Below are 19,500 nucleotides of genomic sequence, written 5' to 3'. Positions count from 1 at the left end.
TCGGGTTTTGGCCTCTGGGCCAAAACCCTGCGGGGGCAATAATGTTCGCTAGATCTAAAAGTTAGAAAAAAGCTAATTTAAAAAGATATGTTTTAAGACGAGATTTAAAACTAAAAATAGAACTAATATTACGAAGGCTAGCTGGAAGCGCATTCCAAAGTGTAGGTGCACTGACACTAAAAGATCTGTCACCAAAAGACTTTTTCATTTTCCCTTCTGGGTGCACTAAAAGCGTACCTGAATTTATAGAGCGCAGTGAATAGCGTGCGTGCTTCCTTACCTTAATTAAGTTACTAATATAAGTTGGAGCCATCCCATTAAGAGCCTTAAAAGTTAAAAGTAAAATTTTAAAATGAATTCTATATCTAACAGGTAACCAGTGTAGTTCTTGTAAAACAGGCGTGATGTGGTCATATTTACAACTCGAAGTAAGCAGCCTAGCCGCGGCGTTCTGCACTCTCTGCAATTTAGCAATCTCGCAGTCCGGTAGCCCATAAAGAAGTCCATTGCAATAATCAATTCTACTAGTAACAAACGCGTGCAAAACCATTTCTAATTTATCCCTTGCTAGAAATTTACTTATTCGCTTAATATTGTGTAAAAAATTAAAAAGATACATTAAAATGCTGATCGAAATAAAAATGTCTTAATTTTACTTTTAAAAACACCAAGTGTCGTGATAACACGCAGGTCGGCCGGCAAGCTGTTCCATAAAGCCGGTGCAGCTGAAGTAAAAGACCTGCCGCCAAGTGTTGAGCATGCATTGTCTCCTGTGGAACTTCTTATAATAGGCTACTATTTGAGCGTAACGAGTATGTCGAGTATGAGCTCGTTTGCTTAACCTTCACCAAGTCACTTAGATAAGATGGTACAAGTCCATAAATTGATTTAAAGGTAAGTGATGCTTAACACTGCTGTTTAACTGTTGGGTTATACGCCTGAGTGAATTAGACCCAACGTGCAATAACTATAGCTGATGCTTACTACTTTTGTTTAACTGTTGGGTTATACGCCTGAGTGAAACAGACCCCACGTGCAGAAACTAGCTGATGCTTACTACTTTTGTTTAACTGTTGGGTTATACGCCTGAGTGAAACAGACCCTACGTGCAGAAACTAGCTGATGCTTACAACTTTTGTTTAACTGTTGGGTTATACGCCTGAGTGAAACAGACCCCACGTGCAGACACTAGCTGATGCTTACAACTTTTGTTTAACTGTTGGGTTATACGCCTGAGTGAAACAGACCCTACGTGCAGAAACTAGCTGATGCTTACAACTTTTGTTTAACTGTTGGGTTATACGCCTGAGTGAAACAGACCCTACGTGCAGAAACTAGCTGATGCTTACAACTTTTGTTTAACTGTTGGGTTATACGCCTGAGTGAAACAGACCCTACATGCAGAAACTAGCTGATGCTTACTACTTTTGTTTAACTGTTGGGTTATACGCCTGAGTGAAACAGACCCCACGTGCAGAAACTAGCTAAAGCTTACTACTTTTGTTTAACTGTTGGGTTATACGCCTGAGTGAAACAGACCCTACGTGCAGAAACTAGCTGATGCTTACAACTTTTGTTTAACTGTTGGGTTATACGCCTGAGTGAAACAGACCCTACGTGCAGAAACTAGGTGATGTTTACTACTTTTTGTTTAACTGTTGGATTATACGAATGAGTGAAACAGACCCTACGTGCAGAAACTAGCTGATGCTTACAACTTTTGTTTAACTGTTGGGTTATACGCCTGAGTGAAACAGACCCTACGTGCAGAAACTAGCTGATGCTTACAACTTTTGTTTAACTGTTGGGTTATACGCCTGAGTGAAACAGACCCTACGTGCAGAAACTAGCTGATGCTTACAACTTTTGTTTAACTGTTGGGTTATACGCCTGAGTGAAACAGACCCTACATGCAGAAACTAGCTGATGCTTACTACTTTTGTTTAACTGTTAGGTTATACGCCTGAGTGAAACAGACCCCACGTGCAGAAACTAGCTGATGCTTACTACTTTTGTTTAACTGTTGGGTTATACGCCTGAGTGAAACAGACCCTACGTGCAGAAACTAGCTGATGCTTACAACTTTTGTTTAACTGTTGGGTTATACGCCTGAGTGAAACAGACCCTACGTGCAGAAACTAGGTGATGTTTACTACTTTTTGTTTAACTGTTGGATTATACGAATGAGTGAAACAGACCCTACGTGCAGAAACTAGCTGATGCTTACAACTTTTGTTTAACTGTTGGGTTATACGCCTGAGTGAAACAGACCCTACGTGCAGAAACTAGCTGACGCTTACTACTTTTGTTTAACTGTTGGGTTATACGCCTGAGTGAAACAGACCCTACGTGCAGAAACTAGCTGATGCTTACTACTTTTGTTTAACTGTTGGGTTATACGCCTGAGTGAAACAGACCCTACGTGCAGAAACTAGCTGATGCTTACAACTTTTGTTTAACTGTTGGGTTATACGCCTGAGTGAAACAGACCCTACGTGCAGAAACTAGCTGACGCTTACTACTTTTGTTTAACTGTTGGGTTATACGCCTGAGTGAAACAGACCCTACGTGCAGAAACTAGCTGATGCTTACAACTTTTGTTTAACTGTTGGGTTATACGCCTGAGTGAAACAGACCCTACGTGCAGAAACTAGCTGATGCTTACAACTTTTGTTTAACTGTTGGGTTATACGCCTGAGTGAAACAGACCCTACGTGCAGAAACTAGCTGATGCTTACTACTTTTGTTTAACTGTTGGGTTATACGCCTGAGTGAAACAGACCCTACGTGCGATAGCTAACTAATTCTTACTACTGTCAGTCATTTATCTGTTGTGTTGCACACTTTAGTGAAATTGATGTACACGTGACGGATCACTAACTAAGGGCCTGTTTACATGATTCCGGAATGACTTTCATTCCGGAACGAGTTCATTCCATCCCCATACATTTCTCTGTATCTGTTTACATGATACCGAGACGAAAGACAAGTCATTCCGGAATGAGTTCATTCCGGTTTTAATTCCGGAATGAAAGTTTCGTTCTGGAATGACATTTCATTCTGGTATCATGTAAACACAGAACGAATTTCGTTCCGAGATGAACTCGCAACTTGTTGAACCGCATTCGGACTCCACAGTTTGAATTCAGAGCGAAAAAACATAATAGCATTTACTGTTTAGCTCAAAGAAGCAGCTCTAAGGTCAAATTACTCGTTAAAACTGCAGATACGGCCATTAATGGGAACAAAAACATGTTTGCGCGAAACATGCGCCATCTTGTTTTGATCTCGCGCGAAACATGCACCACCTTGTTTTGATCTCGCGCGGAAATCGTGCACGTGAAAATGCCTTTGGTTGAACCGGTCGACTCTGTCATGTATATGCAGAACGAATTTCATTCCGGAACGAGTTTCGGAATGAAAGTCATTCCGGAATCATGTAAACAGGCCCTTATCCTGCTTAGAGCAGTTTTCAATTGAGTGTCGTAAAACCAAAACCAAAGTAATTACTCTGGCCAATCACAAAGGACACAGACAAACCAGTGAACCAATCAAATACATGTAGCAATTTACTTTCGACACTCAAGTGAAAACCGCTCTACTGAAGCATTTTATTATCAGCTGGATTCACTTGAGTGAAAATTGCTCTACGTGCGATAACCAATGCCCACTGCTTATTCCTATGTTACACACTTGAGTGAAATTGATCTAAGCGATATTAAAGTTTAGCATAATGCTCGCTATAACTTTTCGAGTGAATTTCATCGCGTTGAGAATAAATCTTTACCTCCATACATGCCTAGTACGAAACCTAAAGCGTAATGTTTTATACAATAACTGAGGTTGCTTCGCGCGCTCTTACTAATCAATAGCTGTTCATTATTGTGCTGGTAAACCACAGCAAAATTATATAAAGGCACTATTGTACAATCTTATAGAGGTGTCCGTTAAGAGAGATAGAGTTGACTGTAAAAGCAACCAAATTGCAATACGTGGTGGACAAAGTATGACATTCCAGTTGCTGTTGCTCGAAAAAAGTTGTGTCCTTTCTCAATATTGTAGCTTTCACGACGAATTTTGTTTGGCGACATCGGTGTTTGTCTGTGAAGGGGGAGGAGTGGGGGTCCTGTAAGGATGCCACGCCTGAATGAAACAGAGGTACGTGCACGTAGGTCGGCAGCATTCAATTTGTATTATTGCTATTTAATTAAAGTAGTAAGCCTTAATGGCGGAAGTTTTCTACGAGCAGACGAGAACTTATGCTCCTAACAAAAATAGCATGGCCCATTTTGATGTTAATAATGTGTTGTCTTGCTTTTGTCTCGAGACGCATAAAAGGACCTCAGTGCTAGGAGTTTGCATGTTTCTTTTCAGGGAGCTTACAACGTAGGTGTACCAGGCTGAGAAGACAGAGTGCTTAGACGTTCGCAGGTAAGCTTAAACAAAACGATTCTAGCAAAGTTTAACTTCAAGAAGGCCAAATGTGTTAAGGTCGTTTCATACACATTTTAAAACTTCATTATGATGATTTAATTTGTGTAATTTGCTGACCATGTTATAGCGCTGGTTTCTTACAAAATTAAGAAGCGTTTGATTTGGCGAGAAATCACTTTGTCACTCGCTTTGCGTGAACTTCCTTACACCTTCGTTTTAGGTATTCTTTCCTTTTTCAATAACCTATCACTAAATCCTAGTTTATTTTCTAGTAAATAACCATACTGAGTTTTTTGCTCTCTTTGCCGTATCGATTTGATTTTTCAGTGAAATCTAGACTTCAGAGAAAGTTCGGTACATCAAGACAACATTAAATGAAATTGTCATCCATTGTTTACACCCGTTCTTACTACAAATTAAGGTTCATATTTCTTTGTTTCATTTTTTCCGCACAGGACAGACATGACTTTGAACTGTGGGATTCTTCTGTTGATCGTAACCTGTTGCATTGTTTATTGTAAGTATGCCTTCGGAAAATTTGTAATTGTGTTATGTTTTTAGTCGAGACTAGCTAGTAAATAAATGCAATTTTCCACGAATCGAATTACGAGACTCTTGTTGCTAGCTCTTTCTTCCAAACAGTCGCATAGGCTTCTAAGTTGTTATTTGAAAAAGGCTTGAATAAAGTTAATGTAAATGTGTGATGCGCGTGTTTCAATCGCCAATATATTGTATCGATTCTGTTCACATATGTTTCCAAGGGGATGGAGAGGGGCTATTCTTCACTCTTGCCGACACTTTATTAACACAGTTTCTAAATTATGAATGGCTTGGAGTATTTTGTTCTGTCTTAGGTCAGTGCTATTAAATTTAAGTCGATAACGGAGAGTTAACTGTCAAAACAAATTTGGAAAGATGACATTTTAAGCATTAGTCCTCGTCAAAGATCTCGCATACATCTAAATACAGTTGCGAAATTTGTTTAATGTAGTACCTAATAGTACTTTCTGTATTTAAGGCTCACCCACCTTAAAGGTCAGATGAACAGAAATTCGAAATGCCATTTTTACCAACCAAACACTAAAAATATCTGTTATTAAGTGAAATTAAGAAAAAAAAAAATGTTTTCCGATCCTTAAAGCGCGAATTACAGCAAAAATACGAAGATTTCCGAAGGCGTCACGAAAACGTTTTTGACTGACTGCGCACTAGGCCTTTCTCGATTATGCTAGCATTTTTTTCGGCATTTTTTGGGAAAACGAGCATTTTTTTTCGTTTTTTTCTTGAAAAAGAATTTCTAGCATTTTCTGTCATTTTTCATGACAGTGATCCAGATTTCAGCACTCAGAAGGAGAAATAATCCTAAAGTTTCACAATTTTGATTACTTAATTTGATTGTTTTCTGTCTGTTTCGACTGTTTGTGCATTGTGTTACTTGTGTACTTGTGTTGTGTTACTTGTGTGTGTGTTTTTTTAGTTTTTTGAAAAATATATATTTTTTAATTTTTTTTTACATATGTTTTTTTATTTTATTTTATTTTTTTTTTATATTTTTTTTATAAACAAACAATTATTAAGTATCACCTGTTGTTGATATGAGCATATAATGTAAGAGTTTGTACGTTTTGTTTGAAATAAAATAAAGCACTCTTTGGAATTCAAGTGGCATTTTTTAAAGAAATCAGGCATTATTTTAGCATTTTTTTGGCTTTATGCGAGAATTTCTAGTAGCATTAAATGCCAGTTTTACTAGCATAATCGAGAAAGGCCTACTGCGCACTGAAATGGAAGGAATGGAACGAGTTTGTGACGTCAAATTTGGTGCTTTTGAAGACGACCGCAGACCGATTCCGCAGACCGCACTGGTTGTCAAAGTTCGAGACAATAGAGAGCTTAAGCAACGACGACGGCAACGTTAACGACAACGTCTTGTGGAAACGAATTTATATTTTACTTGAGAATCGATCTCGCAACTTTTCGGACATATTCTGCTTCTTCATCGCTTTAAGAACTAGCTGCCGCTGAATATTCAAAGAGAGCGTTCAACCTCAAATAGAAAAACCAAAAATTAGCCGTCGTGGCTGACGTTGTCCAAAATACGTAGAATTTGGTCATTTCACGTTGTCGTTCTGCAGAGAACGGCTTCCAATTGTACCAAGATTCATAACGCACGTGCAGAGTTAACGCACGTGCAGATAATTCTGCTCATTAACGCTAAATGCTAATGAGAAAGAACAATAGAGATTCCTGATTTGTTTTCATACCAGCGTGCATTCTACCTATGTCTCACAAGATATTCAAAACGACGGCAATCAAAACTTTAAGCTATTTTTGAGCTTTAGCTTTTTTATTTAAAAAAATGCGCGTTTCTGAACAACAACCAACAAGCAATCAACTGAAAAACGGCCGAACAGAACGAAAAAACTGCTTGAAATGTCACTAAACACATTTATTTAAATTCTAAGGTGCGGTCTGCAGAATCGGTTTGCGGTCGTCTTCAAAAACACCAATTATGACGTTACAAGTTTTTATTTCCGACGATCCAATCTCGAGCCCAGAGTGACCTCCGGCTGCTCGGTTCGTCAGCGGTTGGTCAGCGGTAGGGTCGCCGGGACTCACTCTGCAATCTCGAGCCCAGAGTGACCCCCGGCTCCTCGGTCCGTCAGCGGTTGGTCAGCGGTAGGGTCGCCGGGACTCACTCTGGGAAACTGAATTTTAATTCAGTTGCCTACTGGTCCTCACAGAACAATAGAAATCAACACGGAAGTCTGAAAATTTTCCCCGGAAGTAAACCAAACCGGAAACCCTGGAAAAACATTTTTTGTTTTCCATGGTCAAATGTTCAGATGTATCACCTTAATTTTGTAAAACACCTAAGAACTCGTGAAATGGCGCTACATAAATGAAGTATTTTTTTCTAATTCTACCATTTTTCAACTCAAAAGATACCATGAATAAAAAAAGGACTTCCCTTAAACGTGGACTTTCACTTGAAAAATCAAAAAAATTTGTGACATGGGCACTTTAAAACAACAACAACGGCGTCACCAAGGACAAGGTCGATTGAAAACTCAATTTATAGTCGACTTACAAATTTCGCTAGAACTACTGTTTTCATTCAAATCTCAGTTACGGTTGAAAAACTGAATATCGCAGACAGTGCTCGATTCAAAATAATAACTAATAACGCAGAATTTGAACATGACGCGTTGTTGTTTTGCTGGAAAAAAGGAATTGTACAATTGTGTGCACGTGAATTGCGTGAATTGTGTGCACGAGCTGTGTCGCCGAAATGCTAATTACACCATTTGAATGGCGTTGACCGGTGTGGCCTTTAACGTCTTTATTAATATTACCGCCATTCGACGTGGAAAAAATTATTTGCTCGAAAACATGCAATCTATCATGAAAAGATGCGCTGTCAGCGAGAAGCCTCTGAAATATACGAAAGTCGCCAAACAAAAATTTTTATCAACAGAACAATAGCTTGTCCGTGCGTTGTGCATTATGTAAATTTCTTCGCCGTCATCTGCAAAACAACAACTGACACACGCACGCAGTCTTCACAGGCGGAATCCTGGAAGGCATACAAGATCTTTGATTTCAAACCAATATAGCAGTATGCTCAAGAAAGAGACTAACGGAAATCAAAACACCAGACGTTCCTTTGTTAACTCTCTCTTTTGTTAACTGCAGAACGTTTTTGTTACTTTTGTTGCTTCGATAAACACCAGTTCTGTCGAGAATGTGTTAGAAATAGTTCAACTTTCTCGATTTACTTCCGTTCTGGGAAATTTACTTCCGCTTAGACCTAAGAGCATGCGCAATAAAAACCGGAAGACCAAGGCTCTACCTGGAATCGACCTGAAATTGATCTCATCAATTCCAGTTTCCAAGAGTCCGTCCCGTACCGCTGACCGACATAGACGGACTCTGGGCTCGAGATTGCTCACTCTGGGAAACTGAAATGTATTTCTTTGTTTCTATTGGTCCTCACAGAACAATAGAAATCAACACGGAAGTCTGAAAATCTTCCCGGAAGTAAACCAAACCGGAAACCCTGGAAAACATTTTTTGTTTTCCACGGTCAAATGTTCAGAAGTATCACCTTAATTTTGTAAAACACCTAAGAACTCGTGATATGCCGCTAAATAAATGAAGTATTTTCTAATTCTACCCTTCTCATTGAACTCGAAAGATACCATGAATAAAAAAGGATTTCCTTTAAACGTCAATTCTGAACGGAGTTTTAAAACAACAGCGGCGGCGTCACTAAGGTATGGTCGATTAAAAACTCAATTTACAGTTGACTTACAAATGTCGCTAGAACTACTGTTTTCATTCAAATCTCCGTTTCGGTTGAAAAACTGAATATCGCAGACAGTGCTCGATTCAAAGTAATAACTAATAACACAGAATTTGAACATTACGCGTTGTTGTTTTGCTGGGGAAAAAGAATTGTACAATTGTGTGCACGTGAATTGTGTGCACGTGCTGAGTCGCCGAAATTCTAATTACACCTTTTGAATAGCGTTGACCGGTGTGGCCTTTTCGTCTTTATTAATATTACCGCCATTCGACGAGGAAGAAATTATTTGCTCGAAAACATGCAATCTATCCTGAAAAGATGCGCTGTCATCGAGAAGCCTCTGAAATATACGAGAGTCGCCAAACGAAAACTTTTACAATAGAAAAATAGCTTGCCCCATTCTCGACCCCAGAGCACTTCTCTTTTGCGCATGACTGACGGCGAGTAGAGCTCTGGGAAACTCCACGCAAGCGTAGCCAAAATCTGGCTGCGATGACTCTATTGCGCACGCTCCACATTTATTCACCAGAGACTAGACTCTGCGTTTTATGCAAATTTAGATCGTGTCACGTTATATTGTAATCAGTGCTGTTTTTGGACGATTGTCTGTAGTTAAACATCGTTATACATTAAACATGCTTATTTGAGTAAGGAAGAGTTGCTCCGAGACTGTTGATATCGTCTCCAAACAGAAATACATCCGAAAACAAAACATATTACGATTGCGTGCACAATCTTTGATTTGCATAAAGCACAAACATTCAATTCCCCAAGGGCCAGGACAACCATTCCGACGCACATTTAAATTTTGGCGGGTTACAGATTGACTAATCAGAGGTGTTTTCATTGTTTCAACGAACTTCAAATGGGAATAGGTTCTGTTCCAGGGTTGCCCAGTGCTCTTCTCGCTGTCAGTCATGCGCAAAAGAGAAGTGCTCTGGGGTCGAGAATGTAGCTAACCCATGCGTTGGGCATTATGTAGATTTCTTCAGGGACGGCGGAGCCGGGGGGCTGGGGGGCTTTAGCCCCCCCAGAATTTCCGAAAAAATAAAGACTTATTAAGAGAATGGTCTTTTAAGCCCCCCCACTTCAAGTCACTAGTCAGCCCCCCCACTTGGAAAATTGCTCCGCCGTCCCTGTTCTTAGCCGTCACTGCAAAACAACATTGCCGGGACACACGCAGACAGTCTTCACGGACGGAATTCTGGAAGGCTAACAAGACCTTTGATTTAAAGCAAATATAGCAGTATGCTCAAGAAAGAGACTAAAGGAAATCAAAACACCAGACGCTCTTTTTTGACTGTCTCTTTTGTTAACTGCAGAACGTTGTTGTTACTTTTGTTGCTTCGATAAACACAAGTTCTGTCGATACTGTGTTAGAAATAGTTTCTCGATTTACTTCCGTTCTGGGAAATTTACTTCCGCTTAGACCTAAAAGCATGCGCAATAAAAACCGGAAGACCAAGCTTCTACCTGAAATCGACCTGAAATTGATCTGATCAATTCCAGTTTCCCAGAGTCCGTCCCGTACCGCTGACAGACTAGGCGGACTCTGGGCTCGAGATTGCCGACGATCATAAAGGCCTAAAAAAGCATATTTCAACTTGCCATATCTCTGCGATGCAATGTCCGATTACTTTGAAACTTCGGGATATGTTTATTATTAATAAACACATTGGCAAAAAATGACAAAAAATCGTTTGGCTAGATTGTAATGTTTGATGTTTGCTCTCAGGCAATGCAGCAAGTTTACACACGAACAAATGCAGCAAGGAACAGCCGTGCGCTAATGAGGGAGCCTGTGTTAAACGTGACGGCTTTTATGAATGCGTGTGCCCAAAGGACTTTTCAGGAGACCTGTGCCAAACAAAGCAAGGTAATAAACGTTTATATTTTTTATATAAAACTGTAGCGGTTTCACTTGGTCATACTATCATACTATTTTATGTGATTATTCCCTGTGTTTCTTAATTTTGTGCTCCAATTCAAGCAAAGAAAAGAGAATTTCAACTGACCTATGCTTTACTCATCTTGGCTTACATCAATAAATCGAGTTGCAGACCCAAGACCCCCCCCCCCCCCCCACCTTTCACACACACACACACCCATTACTCTAGTTCAATTATGCAAAGCACGTTACCATGGAAATCCTTTTGTTTTGACTTTTTCGTAATTATGCCGTCCACTCGTAATGTAAGTTTGGGAATCACGTCAATTTATTGATTTCAGGGAATGTTTCAGAGCAATCGGACGCTCCTGGATCTCAACATTTGTCTAAACGTTTAGCGGGTAAGATAACTGGAATTTTTAAATTGTTCAGATAAAATTTTTTTAAAGCAATTAGGCAGGTCAGTCAGTCAGTCAGTCAGTCAGTCAGTCAGTCAGTCAGTCAGTGAGTCAGTCAGTCAGTGAGTCAGTCAGTCAGTCAGTCAGTCAAATAGTCAGCCAGCCAGCCAGCCAGCCGGAAAGTTGATTAGTCAGTCGGCCGGTCGGTCGGTCTGTCTGTCGGTCAGTCAGCCAGCCAGGTAGTTAGCTAGGCAGGCCCGCAGGCAGCCAGTCAGTCAGTCAGTCAGTCAGTCAGTCAGTCAGTCAGTCAGTCAGTCAGTCAGACTGTCAGTCAGTCAGTCAGTCAGTCAGTCAGTCAGTCAGTCAGTCAGTCAGTCAATCAGTCAGTCGGTCGGTCGATCAGTAAATTCCTTCTGGTGGCGAAAGGCTCTTCCAATAAGCGCCACTCTAGAGCTGAAGCGTTTCGATTAACCTTCCAAAGGCTATTCTACCGGCTTCCGTATTAAAAAAATTACTTTTTTCCTTAGGTGCATTTGGCGCAATTCCACCCCCTCCATTCAAAAGAGTTATTCAAGGGCAGCCAGCACTTCACCCTTTTGCCTGGCCCTGGGTGTTGTCTATCAAATATCTTGGTCAACATGGCTGCGGTGCTTCACTTATCGCTGATGAATGGGCAGTCACAGCAGCTCATTGTTTCTATGACAAAAACAGTCAATTGGTTAATCTGCAGCTAATTGATGTGGTCGGCGGTAAGTAACGGGCAACAGTGAGCCTTACAGATGGCCGCTTTAAGGATTTCTCGTCAACATAAGCTTCCGTGCTTTTTTAGTCTCTTATTTCATTTTCTTATTTTAGTTATTATACATCCTGTCTGTTTTTTTTTTCTTCAGGAGCTAAGAGTAGACTTGGCCTAGAGGGGATACCATTTAAAATTGCAGAAGTGGTGATTCATCCATGGTACATTCATAATCCTATGTTAATCGGCCCGTTTGATATTGCCCTTATAAGGCTTGCTGGTAGGACATTAAATTTTCCGTTTGCACTTTTGCCTGCTAGCGGAACACCAGTACCAAACGGTCTTTGCGGGGTTGCGGGTAAGTACAGTACACCGTAAAAAAATGATAATCAAAGCCTGTCTTTCAACGTGCATAGTTTCCTCACTAAGCCCCACAGTTTCATGGAAGAGTTTGTTATCTTTTGGAGATTCCCCTGACGAAATGGTTTTTCAGTTTAACACTCACAATGAATTTGTTTGTTTACAGTTCGAGAATTTGACTACTTAAGGTTTTTTTATTCTTAAAGTCCATTGTCCATCCTCCCCCCTGTGATAAGCCCCCTCGGCAATTTCAATTGTTTTTAGGTACTCCCCTCTCTATTACGTACCATTCCCTAGATGATGATAATGATAATCATTTGATTAAAAATAACAAGGTAATTTTAGCCTTTTAAATTTATTTAGGCACCACTGTTACTTTTTACTGTTAGTGTTGTGTGAAAATGCGTTACTATACAGCAGAAAGTCCATTTTATTTCTTTTGTATATGTTACCTAACTTACTTTACAATGTTTTACAGGTTGGGGCCATGCACTTGTGGCAGGGCCGTTCAAATTCGATCCCTTAGTTCTCCAAGAAACCCCACTGCCTATCCAGGACACCTCTCAATGTCAAAGTATTGCCGATCCCCGTCTTCAGCTGTGTGCTGGAGGAGCAGGAACGAGTGCATGCAAAGGCGATAGCGGAGGTCCTTTGTCTTGTTTCGACAATGGTGTATGGGTCCTTGAGGGAATCACTTCCTCTGGACGCGACGATTGCTTTCCTTTTGTACCCAGTGTGTTCACTCGGGTTAGTTCTTTTGTGGACTGGATCGGCTCCACTATAGCAGGTAATTAATGTTAATTAGAGCAGTTTTCAATTAGTTTTAGTTAAAGCACTTACAGTCAAACCGGATGTTCTTTTGATGGGAACTTTGCAATGTTGCGGCGAAATGTTCCAATATTGATTGACAGTTTGCTCGTCGCAACTTGCAACTTTCAATTCAAATTTGCCTAAGCAAGTTGCCAAGTTTCGGTTTTTATTTTTCCCGTATGAAACATAGCAATTCCACCTCTGTCTCAAAGAAGGATGAAATAATTGTCTTATGGTCGACTGCTTATCAACAAACTGCGATAAACTAGCGACAGGCTTAGTTTAAATCGCCAAACTTGGAATCGCGCTTAAAAATTCAAATTTACATGAATTTACTCCGCAAGTTACGGCTTACGTTTGTAATTTTGAAGCGTAATTCCCAACTTAGCAATGTAACCTAAGCCTGTCGCTTATTTCTCGCATTCTGTTGATAAACAGTCAAATAAGGGGCAATTATTATCTGTTTCTTTGAAACAAAGGTGGTACAACCTCGTTTTATACGGCAAAATGAAAACCGGAACTTGGCAAATTGCTCGAGCAAATTTGAATTGAAAGTTGCAAGTTGCGACGAGCAAACTGTCAATCAATATTGGAACATTTCGCCGCAACATTGCAAAGTTCCCATCAAAAGAACATCGGGTTTGACTGTAAAACTGCTTTGAGTTCAAACTTCCCATAAGCGCCAATCCAGGACTCAACGTAAGTATTGTGTAATAAGTATTTCATATTTGACTGTATGGGTCATTTGCCATTTTCATATCCGTTCTTTAAGGTGGTTCCATAGGGTTTTGAGATATTACGGCGCGCGCACAAGTGATACCCATCAAAAGATCATTTTCGCGTTATTTTTTAAACTATTTAAATAAAAGCTGCCGAAATATTAAAAACAAGGACTAAAATATGTTGTGCATTATTCTTTTTTAAAATAACGGCCTTTGTTTTTGAGCTACATCTACTCAAAAAGTCCTATTTTTTGGTGTTTTTATGGTTTTGATCTTAAATTTCTTTAATTTTCTTCGGTGAAAAATTTTTAAATTCTCCCAACGGATTGAATCTGATGAGAAGTAACTTTTAAAAATAAAAAAAGTAGGGGTTGCGTTTTTGGTTATTTTGTGTTTTTTTGACCAAGCAAAAAAACTCGCTTACAAATTTTTTTTAAAAAACGGCAAAAAGGGCAGTTAAAAAGGTATCACATCTATGCCAAATTTTAAGGAATTTCACCGAAGGAAACTCTAGTAAATACCAGGGGGAAAATGTCTATTTTCGCCTGAATAACAATTACGTCATCAGAATAGAAATTGTCCAAGATCGCTATTTGAGCATGCGCGAACTTTCGAACCATACGAGTTGATGTGTAAAGACGAGCGTTCCCCGTTGTTGTCGGTTTTTGTACGAATATCTGTTAACCCAAAGGTTAGTTAGAGACATACCTTAATCCTTTATGTAGCAGAACCTCTGAAATTCTGCTCGAAGTATCTCACAATCGCGGAGACTATTCTTTATTTTCTCTTTTGCTTTCGATCGTACGAACTTTACAAAAGCGGCCAGAAGCACCGCGGACGTTGTAAACACCTTTTTAGGGTGTTGTAAACTCTTTTATCTGCTCAACACAGGAAAGCACGGGTGTTATTTCATTGGCAGGAAGCAAGTCTCGCGTTTTCTCGCCGGAAATTTCACGCTCGCGTGAAGCCACCATGTTTGTTTTGATTTGCCGGCATTTCAAGCTCGTACCCATTCTTCGCGCGGTCAAGAAACCCTATGGAGCCACCTTAAGAGCCAAATGATCAGATAAAAGCACTAGATTTATATTCGGGGGCGGCTTAATTATAATCGGTCGGTTTTATCGTTTCAAACTTGGAAAGATTATTTTCAGGGGGGATATCAAATTTTACGATATCTTATGAAGAACGTAAACGCATCTCTGTTGTTATTCTTCACAGTTTCAAATGCTTGCCATTTTTATTGTAAAATCAGTTCTTATTTTATGTTTACAAATTTGAGAACTTTTCCAGTTTTTAAAGTGTTACCTTTTCCTTTCTGAAAACTACTTCAAGAAAGATTTTTTTAAAAAAATTTTGCCTGTTAAATTGTTGTCTTGAGGCTTCAAACTGATCAATATATAAACTTTCTGTAACACCTTGGACCTTATATGACATTGCTTGTTTTGCTTACAGTAAGTTACCTGAGATTAGAAAGATGTAAATCCAACCGTCGCGAGCATGGAACAAAGTAAAAAATCCGAATACCCAACGGGAATAGAACCTATGTCCTTTAACACCGGTAGGATGCTCTAACCACAGAGCTACAGGGAGATTCGACTCGGTGCGGTGCGTGCTAGGTCATTTACTAAGCTCATTTGAGACATGCATCCTGCAAATTGCTAAGTTGATCAGTAATACCGATGCGTCTTGCGTGAAGATAGAGGAAAAAAAGATGGTTATAACTTATCCGTCTCATCTCCGCTCCAGGGCCAGTACTAGAACCAGTTCCTGGCATATTTCCAGGACCTTTTCCTGGCAAGTGTTGTAGTATTTTCTATTATTAACCGGTTTTATGCAACATCAAATTAGTAAATACATCATGATGCATGCCTTCCTAAGAGAACTGCGATGTTTTAGTGAACCCCAGCCACAGGCGAGGGGTTAGAGATCATTAACGTTTTCACATAAATTTCGAAGGCAACTTTTCTTTTCAACCAAAATATGCAAGCAACTAGCCATACCGTCAGTCTCCAAATATACTGTTTATTTTAACCTATATAAGAAAAAAAAATTCGTCAAAGTTTAAGTGTCGTACTTCTATTGCTAACAGTAATCAACATCTTGTTTAGCCTCACAATGTGAACACATTTCCAAGCAAAGGAAATAAACTAGATAGGGATATTTCCTGATATTTCAAATTTTCAGACCTATGTTTTTAAGGAATGCATTACAATAAGCAGAACGAGTTAAAACCTCTAGCGTAAGACTGTTATCTTAGTTTTATGGTGGGGATGTACAAACGAACTAAATTCGATATAAATGAAGAAGCGTTGTCAAGTCAAATACTCAGTAAAAAGACTTTCTGAGCTCCCGACGGGAGTCGAACCCATGAACTTCCAGATACCGGTTGGACGGTCTAACCACTGAGCTATGGGAGACCCGTGGTGAGCGAGGTCATAAACTAGGTTCTTATCTGTATCCTTGTCTCTTGAGAACGCTTCTTCATTTATTTTCACTTTATCCAAGTCACCATTCCACTTATCATTTATCCGCATTTATCATTTCGACGTATTGAGCCTTACAGCTATGTCAGGACACGTGTTACAGATAAGAACCTGGTATATGACCTCGCTTACCACGGGTCTCCTATAGCTCAGTGGTTAGAGCGTCCAACCGGTAACTGGAAGGTCATGGGTTCGACTCCCGTTGGGGGGCTCAGAAAGTCTTTTTCCTGAGTATTTGACTTAGAACGCTTCTTCATTTATTTTCAATTTATCCAAGTCACCATTCCACTTATCATAAATTCGATATGTAACGTAATTTGAGCCCATAACCTTTGCGCTAGTGGTGCGATGCTTTGTTGACTGAGCTATGAATGAGGATGGGTTTGTTAGTTCTTATTACGTCGCAAGTGTAAACCAAGCAAGAAACTTGAGTTGCAAAAAGAATTCAAAATGAGAATCTAATTGCTACTGGTGCGATCTTTTAATCAACTGAGCTATGAAACAATTGACAGTTTAAACTGTCTTAACCCTTGAAGTCCCGATAGTGCCATTTGGCACATAATGTCCTAACTTGGTCAATATTTGTCCAAATAATTTGAATTTTTGCCACCAAAACTGTCTTGGAAAGATCTGCATTTTAAAAACATAAAATTGTTTCTCCCCCGTATTTGTGACTTGATCGATCACCCCAGTAACTTTTGAACCTTTTTTCCTGATGCGTATGTGAGATGCAACATAACTGAATCGAAATTAACCACAACAGTGAGAGCTGCACAATCAGCTATAGTTGAGGGGTATACCTACTCTATATGGAGATACATGCATTTTTAAACCTTTTTCCTTTAACAATTTAAAGCCATTTCTTTCAAGGCCATAACTTTCTCTTTATTTGTTGACATGCTTTATGAACTATTCTGATCAATACTTTTCAAGTGGTGTATCATACATGGACATACATTGATTTAAGAAAAAAAGACCAGTCGCCTCAGGGCTTAAAGGGTTAAGAAACTCAATAGTGGGGACCATTTGCATTGAGCCACAAACTAATCCCAATGTTCTCTTATTCCAACAGGTCGTTGATTTTTCCAAGGCTTACAGTGGTAATGTAATGAAGCAACCGTGGTGTAGAAGATAACAATCATTACATAATACTTAGAGTAAAAGTCAAACGTGAGGAAAAAGGGCGCTTTTGGACCACAGGCGGCCCAAGCTCACTACGTGAATATTCATAAAGTTTAAGCGAACTTGACTCTTGGCTTCGAGTGGTGTTGTGTCACAAAGATGCGATTTATACGGATTTGTACGGGAACTCGACTATTTTGGTTCAAAAGATATAAAATTTAATAATCTGTAAATAAAATCGACTCACCTTGTTTCCATGTTGTCTTTTTTGTTATTTGCCTGTGTCTCAGCAGCGCTACTCACCGAAAACGCTTCAAAACGGACTGAGACACAGGCAAACAACAAAGAATACAACATGCAAACAAGATAAGTCGATTTTATTCACAGATTATTTATTTTTATACCTTTTGAACCAAGATCGTAGAGTTCCCATACAAATCCTAATAAATCGAATCTTTGTAACACAACACCACTCGAAGCCAAGAGTCACGTTCGCTTAAACTTTATGAACAATTCACGTAGTGAGCTTGGGCCGCCTGTGTTTGGACAAAACATCAAATTTTGCAACATGGTTTGCAACATTTTCATGTATTTTCTTTATCCGTTTTTTCACTTATTCAAGTTTTTTTTATTTCAGTTTGTTTGTTTAGAACGGCGTTCAAGCCAGAATACGCAAACCTTTAGATAAACATAAGTTTTTTTACATTACATTTCTGAAATGCAGAGGCTTCTTTCCCTGCTTTAGTCATCTTTTGTGCCGATAGGTAAGCCGTTATTATTGTAGTTAACTGACCTTGCTTTTTGCAAATCTCCCCGCCCTGAACTGCCTTCTCATTTTACTTCAAGGTTGTTGGCTTTCCTTGGGTTTTTTAAGTCGTTGTTTTAGTTTCTAGGAAGTAATGGCTGGGTTATGGTTACTGTGTTAGAAGCTGTACCCATCCCCGTTCAGTTTTGAACTACTATATCACTTGTGATTTCGTTTTACGGAATGCCGCTTCCAATCCAAATCTTTGAATTTGTGGCTTCCTTTAATTTGACACTTGAACTGCGTTCAGCCATTACTTCAATATACGTATTTTCATTTTATATTGGTGTCTTGTGTTTGAAACAAAAAGAAAAAAAAACGTTAAAAGATCCAAAAATCTTAAAAAAAAAACAATTAACCGCATTTTGTTTTCAATTTACATTGTTTCTTCATTTTTTCCCCTTGTCACTGGGAGGCAACGTCTCAAAGCGGGAAATGATAATGTGTTGAAGCTTTTTTTAGATTTAAGAGTCCGTTTTTTATTTGCTTGCTTTAATACTTTGTTGCTGTATTAACAGACAAAGCAACTTGTCATTCCAATTCGCTTATATATCAGTTCAACTGTAACCAAAATTTTTCACTGGCTATAAGCACAAATCCAGAATATTTTTTTGATACGAGTTCCACCTTATGATCACTAAGGAAATTGCTTCTTGTTAAGAAACTAAAATTGAAACAGGGTCGAGTTCATTTCATTGCCCTTCACGAAGCAAACATCATTTTGATTGTTCCATTTGATGACTTTAATATAGCTTTTAAATGTTTCCAACAGTGTTTTTGAACACATCAGCGATATTAGAATGACAAGAACTTTGTTATAGTTGTCTTAGTTTGAAGAAACAATTTGTGTGATGTTTTATGTAAGTTTTAGGTGACCGCTTGAAGAGTAGACTTTCTTAGAATAAAAACGTTGCCTGTATGGCGAAATAACCGCTGAAACCTAAGGCTGACCTAGTAGCGAAAATATTTACTCAATCCAATATAGTTTTGTTCCTTGAAGTTTTTTTTCAAAAAAGGTCAGGATCGCATTCGCTTACTCCTGACGCATTGTTTCCAGTCACTGCAGTGATTGATACCTAACTTCCAACAGAAGCTACAGAAATGACGACACGTAGTAATTGACCAATCACAGCTCACCAGAGCGGGAACGCAATGTGTTTGATCTTGAGCATCAGTTTTTATACAACGTTTAATCAGTTACAAAGTGACCTAAATGTAAAGTCAGGAGCTTTTTAAAATAATAAAGTGTCTGTTGATCTAAAACAGGAGAGTTCTCTTTGCTGTCTCAAGTCCCCTCTCCAACATGCACGATAAACTCATTTTAACTTCAAAAATATATATTCACTGAAATTTGTTTGGGACATCTTAATCCCCTTAGTGGAGAATATTTCTCCATTAAGGGCGATTAAGATCGGTAACATAAGATCGTAGTT

General features: G+C 39.1%; 1 protein-coding gene across 1 annotated transcript; it reads left to right on the top strand.

Moving 5' to 3' along the window:
- Positions 1–4,372: 4,372 nt before the first annotated feature.
- Positions 4,373–19,316, top strand: LOC144660396 (proproteinase E-like). Its single transcript, XM_078521009.1, has 8 exons — positions 4,373–4,431; positions 4,890–4,951; positions 10,479–10,619; positions 10,973–11,032; positions 11,557–11,778; positions 11,920–12,123; positions 12,604–12,912; positions 17,213–19,316. The coding sequence occupies exons 2-8, from the start codon at positions 4,897–4,899 to the stop codon at positions 17,218–17,220; spliced, it is 999 nt and encodes a 332-aa protein (XP_078377135.1). The 5' UTR covers positions 4,373–4,431; positions 4,890–4,896; the 3' UTR covers positions 17,221–19,316.
- The last annotated feature ends 184 nt before the right edge of the window (positions 19,317–19,500 follow it).

This window comes from Oculina patagonica, chromosome 7 (genome assembly GCF_052425735.1).
Source record: "Oculina patagonica isolate OP01 chromosome 7, crgOcupat, whole genome shotgun sequence".
Taxonomy (NCBI): domain Eukaryota; kingdom Metazoa; phylum Cnidaria; class Anthozoa; order Scleractinia; family Oculinidae; genus Oculina; species Oculina patagonica.
Note: the sequence above shows the minus strand (reverse complement) of the source record. Positions and strands in the feature narration are given on the sequence as shown.

Bases quoted from the DNA above. Each gene is read 5' to 3' on its own strand.
- LOC144660396 (XM_078521009.1), top strand. From the start codon at position 4,897: ATGACTTTGAACTGTGGGATTCTTCTGTTGATCGTAACCTGTTGCATT. The intron at 4,952-10,478 runs GTAAGTATGCCT...GTTTGCTCTCAG, and splicing joins AACCTGTTGCATTGTTTATT to GCAATGCAGCAAGTTTACAC. The intron at 12,124-12,603 runs GTAAGTACAGTA...AATGTTTTACAG, and splicing joins CGGTCTTTGCGGGGTTGCGG to GTTGGGGCCATGCACTTGTG.